This window comes from Sorex fumeus, unplaced genomic scaffold (genome assembly GCF_029834395.1).
Source record: "Sorex fumeus unplaced genomic scaffold, SorFum_2.1 ptg000010l, whole genome shotgun sequence".
Classification (NCBI taxonomy): domain Eukaryota; kingdom Metazoa; phylum Chordata; class Mammalia; order Eulipotyphla; family Soricidae; genus Sorex; species Sorex fumeus.
Genome location: NW_026606067.1, coordinates 6858211 through 6870746, shown reverse-complemented (window position 1 = coordinate 6870746; position 12536 = coordinate 6858211). Strand labels below are relative to the sequence as shown.

The window sequence follows — 12536 nt, the reverse complement described above, 5'->3', positions numbered from 1 at the left end:
TTTGTGTTATCTCTGTCTGCTTTTGGTATCAGTGTTATATTTGCTTCATAGAAACTATTCGGAAGTGTATTTGATATTTCAATTTCATGGAAAAGCTTAAAGAGGATTGGGAGTAAGTCTTCTTTAAAGATTTGGAAGAATTCACTGGTGAATCCATCCGGGCCAGGGCTTCTGTGCTTGGGGAGACTTTTTATTACCATTTCAATTTCCTTGATGGTGATAGGTCTGTTCAGGTATTCCAGGTCTTCTTGGTTCAGCCTTGGGAGTCTGTAGGAGTCTAGGAATTTATCCATTTCCTCGAGGTTTGATGTTCCGTGGCATAAAGCTTCTCAAAGTATTCACTGAGGATCCTTTGAATATCTGTAGTTTCTGTTGTAATGTCGCCCTTTTCATTTCTGATTTGGTTTATTAGGGTTTTCTCCTTCCCTTTTTGAGTTTTGCCAGAGGCTTATTGATCTTGTTTATGTTCTCAAAGAACCAGCTCTTGGTTTCATAGATCTTTCAGATTGCTTTTTGGGTTTCCATCTCATTAATATCTGCTCTGAGTTTTATTATTTCCTTCCTCCTGTTTGGATTGTGGTCATTTTGTTGGTCCTTCTCCAAGCTCTTAAGCTGTGAGGTTAGGTTACTTAAAGGGGCTCCATCCTCCTTCCTGAGGAATGCTTGTAGAGCTATAAACTTTCCTCTTAACACAGCTTTTGCTGTGCCCCATAAGTTTTGGTAACTCATGTCCTCATTTTCATTCGTTTCTAGGAATCTTTTGATTTCCTCTTTAATTTCCTGTCTAAGCCACTCGTTGTTTAATAGCGCACTGTTTAATTTCCAGGTGTTTGATTTAGTTTTCTGTTTTTGTGTGTGATTTACTTCTAATTTCAGCGCATTATGGTCTGAGAGGATTGTTGATATAATCTCTACCTTCTTAATTTTATGGAGGCATGTTTTGTGGCTCAGCATGTGCTCTATCTTGGAGAACGTTCCATGTACACTTGAGAAGAATGTGTATTCAGCTTTTTGTGGATGAAATGTCCTGTATATATCTACTAAATCCCTTCCTTCCATTGTTTCCCTCAGATGAAGTATGTCCTTGCTAAGCTTGAATCTGGTTGATCTATCAAGAGGTGACAAAGCGGTGTTGAAGTCTCACACTAGTATTGTGTTGCTATCGATGTCTTTTTCCAAATCTATGAGTAGTTGTTTTAAGTACTTTGCTGGTCTCTCATTAGGTGCATATACATTTATTATTGAAAGTTCTTCCTGTTGTACAGATCCTTTGATCAATAGGAAATGGCCTTCACTCTCTCTTATTACCTTCTTCACTCTGAAATCGATGTGGTCTGATATTAGGATGGCTACCCCAGCTTTTTTCTGGGAGCTGTTTGCCTGTAGGATTGTTTTCCAGCCTTTGACTCTGAGTCTGTGTTTGCTTTGACTATTGAGATGTGTTTCTTGCAGGCAGCAGAATGTTGGGTTCAATTTCCTAATCCATCCTGCCACTCTATGTCTTTTAATTGGTGCGTTTAGCCCATTGACATTGAGAGAGATTATTGCTATGGGATTTTGACCCATTGTTCTGTTGAAATTTGGTGTATTTGAGAGGCCTGTCTTGCCTTAAAGTAGCCCATTTAGTTGTACTTGGAACCATGGTTTTGAGTCTATGAAGTTCCTGAGCTGTTGTTTGTCTGTGAAACTGTGTGTTGTTCCTTCTATTATGAATGAGAGTCTCGCTGGGTAAAGTATTTTTGGAGAAGCATTTATTTCATTGAGTTTTTTCACTATGTCCCACCACTGTTTTCGGGCCTTGAGGGTTTCATCAGAAAAATCAGCTGTGAATTTTAAGGATGCTCCTTTGTAAGAGATTTCTTTCTTCGATCTTGCTGCTTTCAGAATTTTGTCTCTGTCTAAGGTTTTGGTCATTTTGATCAGGATGTGTCTTGGGGTATTTTTATTCGGATTTCTTCTAGCCGGTACCCTTCGGGCCTCCTGAATGTGGTCACAAGTTTTCTTCAGCTCTGTAAACGTTGTAGCAATGATTTCTTTGACAGTTTTTTCTTCATCTAGGTTTTCTTCCTGTACCTCTGGGACTCCAATAATTCTTATGTTACCCCTCTTGGCTTCATCACAATCTTCTCTTGCCATCTGTTCTCGAACTGGGAGTCTCTTTTCCATTTTCTGCTCTTTTCTGACAAATCTCTGAACTTGATCTTCGAGCTCACTGATTCTGTTCTCAGCCGCTGTTACTCTGCTGCTGAGGCCTTCCACTGAGGTTTTCAATTCGGCTACCAGGTTTTTCAGGTCTGACATTTCTGATTGCATTTTCCTCATTTCTGCCTTCAAATCCTCTTGTCTTTAATTGGCATTGGTTTCCATTGTATCTTTTAGTTCCCTAAGCATCCTAAGTAGCTCCATTCTGAATTCCTTGTCAGAGAGGTTGTCTAACTCTATAGTATTGTTGGTGTCTTCTGGGCTAGCCTCATGAATAAGAAAGTTTGGTGGGCTTTTGCGTTACTTTACCATTGTGACCAGTGTGGTTTGGTCCTTCACACTCACTGTTACTGTTATGGTTGAGTGAGGAGACACTGCCAGGAGCCGTTCAGCTTTGTTGTTGCTAGATGGGCCTCTTCTACCTTTCTGAGTCTGACCTTCTCAATCTGGCGTTATTCTTTGTTTTATAACTGACATTGAGTGAAACTTTTGGAGGAGGTGCTATTTACTACTGAGCTTGTACAGCTATTTTCAAACAGGACTTTTGTTGGAAATGGACTAGGCGAGTGGGATTTTGTTGAATTGTAGTAGAAGAGGTGAGAAATTTTTGGTTGGTATTAGGTAACAAGTTGATGAAAAGGATGAAAGGATGAAGGTCCAAATTGCTTGGAGTGAGTGATATACCCGCCAGGAAGCAGGCCACGCCCACTTTTAGGAGGCCACACCCTCTTCTTAGAGGCTACGCCCCTAGCCAGTCCCAGGCCACTCCCTCCCAGGATCCTGGAATGGGGGGGGGGGGGGCGATGGACTGCTGGACGGGCCGGTCCAGGAGCTGGACGCACGCTGGTGTCGGCGCTGTCCTTCGGCGGGGATCGGTGGGTGGGCGGCGCGTCTGGGGTCAGGGGCGGACCTCCGCTGGGCTCCTCCAACCCACCTGGATGGGGGGCCGGTGGACTGCTGGGCGCGCTAGTCCCGGAGCTGGACGCGCGCTGGGGTCGTAGTGTGTTTTTCTTACAAGTGGCCAACCTGAGTTCAATCCCCAACATTCGTTATGGTCCCTTTAGCACCACCAGGAGTGATTCCTAAACTCAGAGTGACCCCTGACCTTCACTGAGTGTGGGCAAAAACCACAACAAATACAGTTTAAAATTCACAAATCTGTTTTGACACAATTTATTATCAGTATGCTATGAATCTCTAAATATAAATGAAAATAATGTGTTTACATTTTTCAAGAAGGTAAATACAGAAACTTTTGTTTCCTCTTGAGTAATTCCAATGAGTGGTCTGTCATTGATGTTTCTGGATTATTTTATGATACCTTAAAAAACACACGAAATAATACTTTTTAAAGCCCTTTGGGATGGGAGTTACACAATTAGATTGCTTCCTAATATAAGAATGACAACATCAAATTCTGATATGCTTTAGAATCTTGTGAGAGGCCGAGATTTGAGAATGCATTAAGTAAAAGAAATGGCACATGGTTTATGCTCCATGACCAGCTGGAGTATGAATGCAAACCTGGCTATGAAAACAGAGCAGGACGGAGCAGTGGTTCCATAATCTGTCAGCACAATGGTTGGTCTGAACAACCTGTATGCCTTGGTAAGTTCTATTTTTGTTTTTCAAGTATTCTTTTTCAGAATCATCAGATGAATGGTTATCTACAGCTATTTTTAAGGAATTATAATATAAATTCAGGTGTTATCTTGCTACTTAATGTAAACTAGGAAGAATGGGTGTTTAGAAGCACAAAGAGGGTGGTCTATGTTGAACATATAGATAATTGTGCAAGGTATAGAGCATTGCCTTTGGATCCTATATGTTAGGCTTTGTGAGTGAAGGATTATTTTCTTGTGCTATATAAAACATAGCATGCATGTGCAAAACTATTGTTTCTCATAACTTCTTAGGCAATTCTGCACTTGACTTTTGTCTTTATTCTTCTATGCTTGTGTATTAATATCTAAAATCTTTTGAAAGAAGTCCCTTATGCACAGACCTAGATAATATCCGTGGACTATTACACAAATGTCTTTTGCGTTAGCTAATTAGTAAATATTTAAAAGGGTTAAAAATAGGACTTGATTCTGTGGAAGAAATTATAGCCAAGTGATCCACATCCACGAACCATATTTTTGTGAATCTAAAAACTAAAAACTTTTAAGAAGTATTGTGGCAATTAGATTCTTGTCAAGATTGGGAGGAATTTGTGATAAAAGCCTGGACAGGAAACAAATAAGAGATGAGCCTAATATTATTTGTAGGTGCAGAAAACTCAAAGTTTGAAGGTATTTACAATGATCTTTTTCTATAAATTTTGTTTAATTGAGTCACCATGAGAAACAGTTACAGAGCTGTTCATGGCTAAGTTTCAGTCATACAATGCTCCAATATCCATCCCTCCACTAGTGAACACTTTTCAGTAGCAATATCACTATTTTCCTTTCTGCCAACAACAACCTCCCCACACACACAGCTGACATTATTGCATGAATTTTCTCTCTTTCTCTCTCTCTTTCTCTCTCTCTCTCTCTCTCTCTCTCTCTCTGTCTCTCTCTGTATCCTTTTGGGCATTATGGTTTGCACTACAGATGCTGAGAGGTTATCATTTTTGTTCCTTTACCTATTTTAGGACGCAGTGCTTATCCAGAGCGATTATATCCAACTATCTTTTATTTAACGAAGCAAAAGAATTCAAGAATTTAGAAAATAGAGATGTGGGTATTTTACTCAATTTAGCAATGCAGCTTTGCAAAGAAGCACTCCTAAATAAAAGTTTTCTGGGTAGAAATGCAGTTATGTGCAACAGGTGAAGGAGCAAAGAGTGAACCTAGTTTTAAAATATTCATTTAGACTGGAGCATAGCAGGTAGGGCATTTGCATTGCATGCTGCCAACCCTGCCTCCCTACCCCCCCACCCCCCAACCCCCTATTGCATTCCTGCCTCCCCCACCCCCAAACCCCCTATGTTTGCTTGTTCCCCTCTTGGGGTGATCCCTGATCCCAGAGCCAGGAGTAAGTGCTGCACTTCTCTAATTGCGACCTAAAAAAACAAAACAAAAATCTCAGGCATTATAAAGCCTGAGTGTGGATTGACAGTGAAGCTAGAGATAACATGGAAAGAACTGTATCATAAATAGCTAAATTATACTCTCACTAAATGGTGAGGTTAGCGATAGCACAGTGGTAGGGCGTTTGCCTTGCACGCTGCCAATGTGGCCGACCGGAGTTCAATTCCTCCGCCCCTCTCGGAGAGCCCGGCAAGCTGCTGAGAGTATCTCACCCGCACGGCAGAGCCTGGCAAGCTACCCATGGTGTATCCGATATGCCAAACACAGTAACAAAAAAAGACAAAACAAAACAAAACAAAAAAATCTCCAATGGAGATGTTACTGGGCCCACTCGAGCAAATCGATGAACAACGGGAGCACAGTGACAGATGATAGGGGGAGTAGAGTCAATTTCATATTTTATGAGTAGCCCAATACCCAGGTTCTCTTTACTTTTTTGGCTCATGCCTTTAGACATTTGGCTGGCTGTGCTCAGGACTTATTTATTCCTGGCTCTGCAGCATTCGGGGATCACTCCTGGGGGTTCTCAGGGAACCAGATGCCCTTAGGACTAAACCTGAGTCAGAAACATTAAGGCGAGAGATTTACCTTCTGTACTACCTCTCTGGCCCCTCTAATAAAGCTCCTTTAGTTGTTATTGAGGGCGTGTTTTCCCAACAATGACCCAGGGATGTTGGAACAAGAAAGCAAGAGCAGCATCAGGTCCTTGAGTCCTTATGCTGAAGCAACCCCTGGTGGACCAACAATAGCAGATGCATCTTTGTACTCTTGAGACCCACTTTTTAGAACATCCCCAATATGACAAAAATACAAACAAGACAGCAAGAACACAATAGTATATTATGTATATATTCAGAACTCCTAATCTACATCCAATCATCAGCCCTGAGCACAATGCTTTTCATTTCATATTTTAATGAGATGATTTTTAAATCTAATTTCTCTTTTCCTAATGATTTTATTTGTAATCTAGAGTATGTTGAAATGCCTTTATGCTTCAAGTTTTATAATTACTTTAAATAGACATAGTGTTTTTGTTTCTTTGCAGTTTAAAGATTGTAGAATTTTATTGATATGATAAGTTACTTTTATGGTTTAATAATACAAAAGTTTACATTAAAATATTTATATGTTGATAAATATATATTCAGTCAAGCAAGTTGATTTCCAAAATATTGCTGGGAGTTATTGCTGCTCAGTAAATTAGCATAGCTCAGATGCCAAAATCAAAGTACACAATATTTAAAATAATGACTACTTATTATTTCCAGGAAGATAACTTATTTGACATTGTAGACTTCATATTCACATGACATATAAAGTTTACTTTGCCAATGATTGATTCCATATTTTCATTCAACTGTTTTATCATTGTATAGAAAAAGAATGCACTGTCCCGATGTTAGATGAACACATATTTGCTATGCCTTCAAAACAAAAATATAAAATCGGAGAGGTGTTGAAATTCTTTTGTAGAATTAAACCTGTGAGAGTTGGACCAGACTCAGTTCAATGTTATCACTTTGGATGGTCTCCTAATAATACAACATGTAGAGGTAAATATTTGTCTTGCAATTGCTGAACGAAGAATTCAGATTTTTTTTGTATCAACAATTTTTCCTCTCAGTTTTATGTTGGCTTCTAGTGTTCCTGTGATCTAATGCAATTAGACAGATTCATTTTCATGAAGGATATATGTTTGATAGCAAACATCTCATATTTCTTTATCAAAGAATGTGATTTACAATTGTTTCATGAAATATGTAGTGTGAGTATATTTATATACTATGTGATTGCTAACATTTCATTTTTGCCAACCACTGCACCAACAACATTGACTCTAATTAATGTCATTGGCTTCATTCCAAATTTCATTGAGCATTTGAGTATATCTAAATAATATTCTAGGTCATATTCAATTCATTAACCTGTATGGCTTAAAATATATTCAAATATAGTAATAATACGGAAGCATTAATGATGGCATTTTAAATATTTGGAGCCATAGCACAGAGGTAGGCATTTGCCTTGCACGCAGCCAACATGGCCTACCTGAATTCAATTCCTCTGCCCCTCTCGGAGAGCCCGGCAAGCTACTGAGAATATCTCGCCCGCACAGCAGAGCCTGGCAAGTTCCCCGTGACGTACTCAATATGCCAAACACAGTAACAACAAGTCTCATGATGGAGACGTTACTGGGCCCGCTTGAGCAAATTGATGAACAACGGGAGGGCCTCGAGCAAATGTCTAAATTGAATATGAGCATTGGATTTTATAATTTACTTTGAAAAATATATAAGTGGAATTTAAATCAAGTTTATAATAATATTTAGATTCATGAATGCTTTTTCTAAACTTAAACATAGTTATAATAATTAAGTTCGGTGTAAGAGGTCTGAGAAACATCAATCTTGTATAATGTCATATTTTTTGCACAGCTTAAGAATGCTATAAAAATTATTAAATATATTAAAGAAAAATTGCCATGAACTTAATATCTATGTTGGAAATTATATAAATTATCATTTGTCACACATTTCTACTACAGATTATGCCAAAAATTGTGGTTCCCCGCCTTCACTTTTGAATGGAAAATTGACAGAAATGGAGAGAGACGTCTATAAACACAATGCCGTGTTGGAATATGTTTGTGATCCTCAGTTTCTGATGAAGGGTTCCAAGAAGATTCAGTGTGTTGATGGAGATTGGACACCTCTGCCTATGTGCATTGGTACTGTCTAAGCACTATTGAAATGAATATTTTTTTGTTGTTATATGTATTACTATAACTTGCTTCCTAAGGAGAAACATAATTTTATGACAATTTTTGCAGCGGAGAAGCGTACATGCAAAGATAAACCTGAACTTGAGAATGGCTTTGCTGAACCTTCTGCTCCTCTTTATTATCATGGAGATTCAGTCGAGTTCAGTTGCACAGTTGGATTTACAATGATTGGAGAGAAATCAACTACATGTTTCCGTGGAAGATGGACCCAACTTCCTAAATGCATTGGTATATCTCTCAAATTTCACTAATAAAATGTATTGTTTTCACATGAAAACCCAGTTTTTAAATTTAAATATTTATTCTCTAGTATGTACAATCTTAAATTACAACAGTAATTGCACAACATCTTTCATGGAGGAAAAATAGAAATCGAGGATACTATCTCATGAATCCTTCCATCCCTGATATAAAATTATTTACAAGTGTTGAGCTATATCTTACTAATGAATTAAACTATTAGTTGTAATAAACAGGAAAATATTATGGCTTCTTATATGGTATCTTTTCTTTTAGGCCATGAAACAAGAGAAAACACTTACTCATTCTACTTCTCCTAGGAGTCTAACCTATCTCAAAATGATAGTGATCAATTCTCTTTCAGCTACAACAGAACAGAAGTTAATATGCCGGAGGGTGGGTGGGCAGAAGACCTTTTCAGCTAGTGAGACAACTTAACCATAGGAGACAGGCCAATTGTGCCAGGAAACCAATATGGCTATGCCTTCCACTCTGTAAGTGAATGTTTCTAACCATTGGATGTCCAAATCTTGGGTGATCAACTAGAAGAAGCTTGAGGACCCTCTTTCACTTCCCTTAAATACCTTGTCCCCAAGACTTCGATGGGGTCCTATCAAAGAAAGAGTTGGATCTCCAATCTTGTTTACTTACCAGTTTTCCAGCCCATTTATTATTCCAAGAAATGTGTGTAATTTTGACCATTAGAGTAAGGATTTGCAATTTATTGTTTGCTAATGTTTTACCAGCAAATATTACCACTGATGACCTATAGGAGACATTCAATAGAAGTTTGTTCACAAAGTAATCCTTTCAGACAATAAAGTACATAGGGACAGCATCACTTATTTTGACTATATATAGTCAATATTAACCATATTTTATATTATATATAATATTAACATATATACTCCTTTGGTTAATATTCTTGAAAAATTCCCTGTTGATCAATACTCTGAATCAGTCCTTAATATAGGACTATATTCTCAGACTGCTTGTGTAGTTCGAATTAGCCTCATATTTCCAATTTATTTTCAAGGTTACATTGCAAAATTATTATTTCTTTTTAACAGGTAATCTGTCTCAAACATTTCATTTTTCCTTATTGAAATTTATTAACTACTAGTCAAGCAAATATCCAAGAATCTGTATTGCTGTTTTAACAAATTCAAAAAGAATTCTCACTTGCATTGAAGCTTTGAAGATTGTAACTTCCGGTGGCCTAAAAGACCCATTTTTAACTCATGTTGAACCTAGAAAAAATGTATTATTATGTCCTGATATTATTGGATAATGAAGTTATTTGATTATAAAATAGCTTGTTAATGACTATAAACTATATATGTCAAGCAGGTTTTGACATCAGATACTCTGCTCCCATTTTTTTTAAAGCTAGAGGCATTTTTCTTTGAATTTTGGTTACTGTGCAAAAGATCTCCTTGAATATTTACATTCTACACACTACCTTTAGCATATAATTCTTTTATTATGTCACCTTACTGTTTTGAAAAATAAATATTTAGGCTAGAAGTGCATCACATATTGAACCTAAAATTTCTTCTGCTTATCTGGAAAAAAAATATATGTTTAGGCAAGGAAAACTTCCCTTTTCCTACTTGCAGAGCTCATTGTTTTCCAGGGATGATTGTTTTCAATTAAATGCTTAAAGGTTAGGGATTTAAAATGATGTGATTTTGAAATGCTTGAAATCAAGAATGAAATGAATATGAACATTTACACAGATTCCAGATATGTGAACAAATTGAACCATATGATGACTGTTAGATTGCTGACTATAAAGAACACCCCTCAAGGCCTCTTCTCTTCTCCTAATCCCAAAGTGCAAAGTATATCTGGGATGCTACTTTCTCTGAAATATCTGAGATTGGACACAAGATTCGTTCACATATAATAGTTCATCTCATGCAATATGTTCAGGAGTGATTTGATTGGTGGGATTTATGGGCATAAGTTATCATTTCATTGTACTATTGACACCATATTCTAATCATTTTAATCATTTCATTAGTACTTATAGTCTTTTGAATATTATATTTTCATTTTATAGCAACAAATAAACTTAAGAAGTGTAAAAAAACAAGACTAATTTCATCTAATTCAAGTTTACGTTCTAAGAATTTCTTTGATCATAATGACAATGTAAATTACACGTGTGATAATAAATCAGAAATGAAATTCTCAACGTGCATAAATGGAGAATGGGATCCTGAAATAAGCTGCAAAGGTGAGCTCTTCTTGTCCAGTTTTAATATTTATTCTTTTCTCCCTAAATTATAAAAATAATTTTTGTTTCTTCTAAAAATACCTGCTAATTATTAAAGATAATTTCAATTTGAATATAAATTTAAGCAAAAGCAGTTTATAGTTATACCTATATTTATATGTTTAATATGCATAAAGCATGTAAATTTCATAACAAAACCAGAAAGTCAGCAGATTTATTATTGTTCTTTTATTGCTATTGTATTTTATAAGAAACACACACAACCATCCACTAGTTATCTTCAAATCTTGCTCAAATCCTTCCCCTTTCATCCCTCCAGGTATTTCAGTTCTATTATATTGCTTGTTTTTGCAGGGTGTTTGCCTTGCACGCAGCCAACATGGCAGACCCGAGTTTGATTCCTCCACCCCTATCGGAGAGCCTGGCAAGCTACCGAGAGTATCTCGCCCGCACGGCAGAGCCTGGCAAGCTCCCCGTGACGTATTCGATATGCCAAACACAGTAACAACAAAATCTCCAATGGAGACGTTACTGGGCCCGCTCGAGCAAATCGATGATCAATGGGAGGGCCCTTTACTTTACTTTCCCTTTTATGCTTGCTTTCTTATTGCATATACACATGTATATGAAATCATAGAATATTTTCCTTTCTAATTTAGACTTTTTTGCATTGAAAAATTCTTTCAAGTATCTTCCATTTTCCTGAAGGTGACAAACTTCTAACTCCTTTGATTGGAAATTAGTTGTTCACGTATTTAAAAATAATGGTGCAAGGGCTGGGAAGATAGCACAACAGGTAGGGTGTTTGCCTTGCACATGGCCCACTGGGTTTGATTCCCAGCATGCCATATGGTACCCTGCACACCACCAGGAATAATTCTGAGTACATGAACCAGCCGTAACTCCAGAGCATCACCATGTGTGACCCAAAATGCAAATAATAATAATAATAATAATAATAATAATAATGGTGCAGTAAACATTTCAATACCTAGGACTCTTCAAGTTAATAATTTCATCTTCTTTGGAAAGGTGTAAGATTGTTTGATCATTTAGTAATTCTATTTTGGTATTTGGAGGTTGCTTGGTACTTGTTTTCAAAATTACTGCATTAATTTACATTTTCACTAGAAATATGCCAGGGTTTCACCATCTTCATATGATTAATTTCTACCTTTGACTTATAGTCAGAACAAGTGCTTGATTTTTATGTTCCTAAATATGTGTATGTTATGTTACATGATATATCCTGGAGTTAGATATTTACTATCTCCAGTTCCATGTGTGATAAAGAAAAAATGGGAATTCAACATTTTGAGGGCATTGGACCCTATGTATGTCCATTAATTCAAATACTTTCAAATTCTCATTTAATGCTCATCTATCTTTACTGACATTCTGTCTAGTTGATGTGTCTAATGGCAAAAATGGAGTGTTGAAAGCTATCACTCCTGCTTTGTTTCTGTCTGAGTAGTTCCTGATCTACCCATTCAGCCTATTTACTTCCTTCCCCTCACACTTTATTTAAATACTGTTTTATACAAAGTTGTTCACGATGATTTCTTACAGGCATGTAGTATTCCAACACTCCAACACCAATCCCTCCACCAGTGTCACCTTCCCTCCACCATTGTCTCTATTTTTTTCAACCATCCCTTAAGTCTGCCCCTGTGGCAGGCCCACAGAAACTTATTTTATACTGCTTGTTACACATAAATGGCTGACAGAATGATCAAAAAGTATTTCTTTAGATGAAAATTGTTGTATCTCACCATGTGGATATTAAGTCCTTGTCAGAGAGATTACTAAAATGCTGTTACAATTTAATCCTCTGTGTGAATGGTTTTGTAAATTGAGATTGTTTGGCTTCTACATTACATCTTATCCAATATGATGTGCTACTACTGGATTGCCAGTGTTATAGAGTCTGGTGATGTCCACATCTCAAAATTCACAGTGTTGAACTGGTCAGTCCAACTGCAGTTAAACT

The 12536-nt window shown here is 37.1% G+C and overlaps 1 protein-coding gene across 1 annotated transcript in view; it reads left to right on the top strand.

Annotated features, from left to right (window-relative positions):
* Window positions 1-12536, top strand: part of LOC130020109 (complement factor H-like) — a 91958-nt gene that overhangs the window by 62738 nt on the left and 16684 nt on the right. The window contains exons 7-11 of the mRNA XM_056110759.1: window positions 3634-3810; window positions 6659-6835; window positions 7828-8010; window positions 8113-8292; window positions 10370-10546. Coding sequence (XP_055966734.1) covers window positions 3634-3810; window positions 6659-6835; window positions 7828-8010; window positions 8113-8292; window positions 10370-10546 — 894 coding nt within the window. The remainder of the gene's footprint in view (window positions 1-3633; window positions 3811-6658; window positions 6836-7827; window positions 8011-8112; window positions 8293-10369; window positions 10547-12536) is intronic.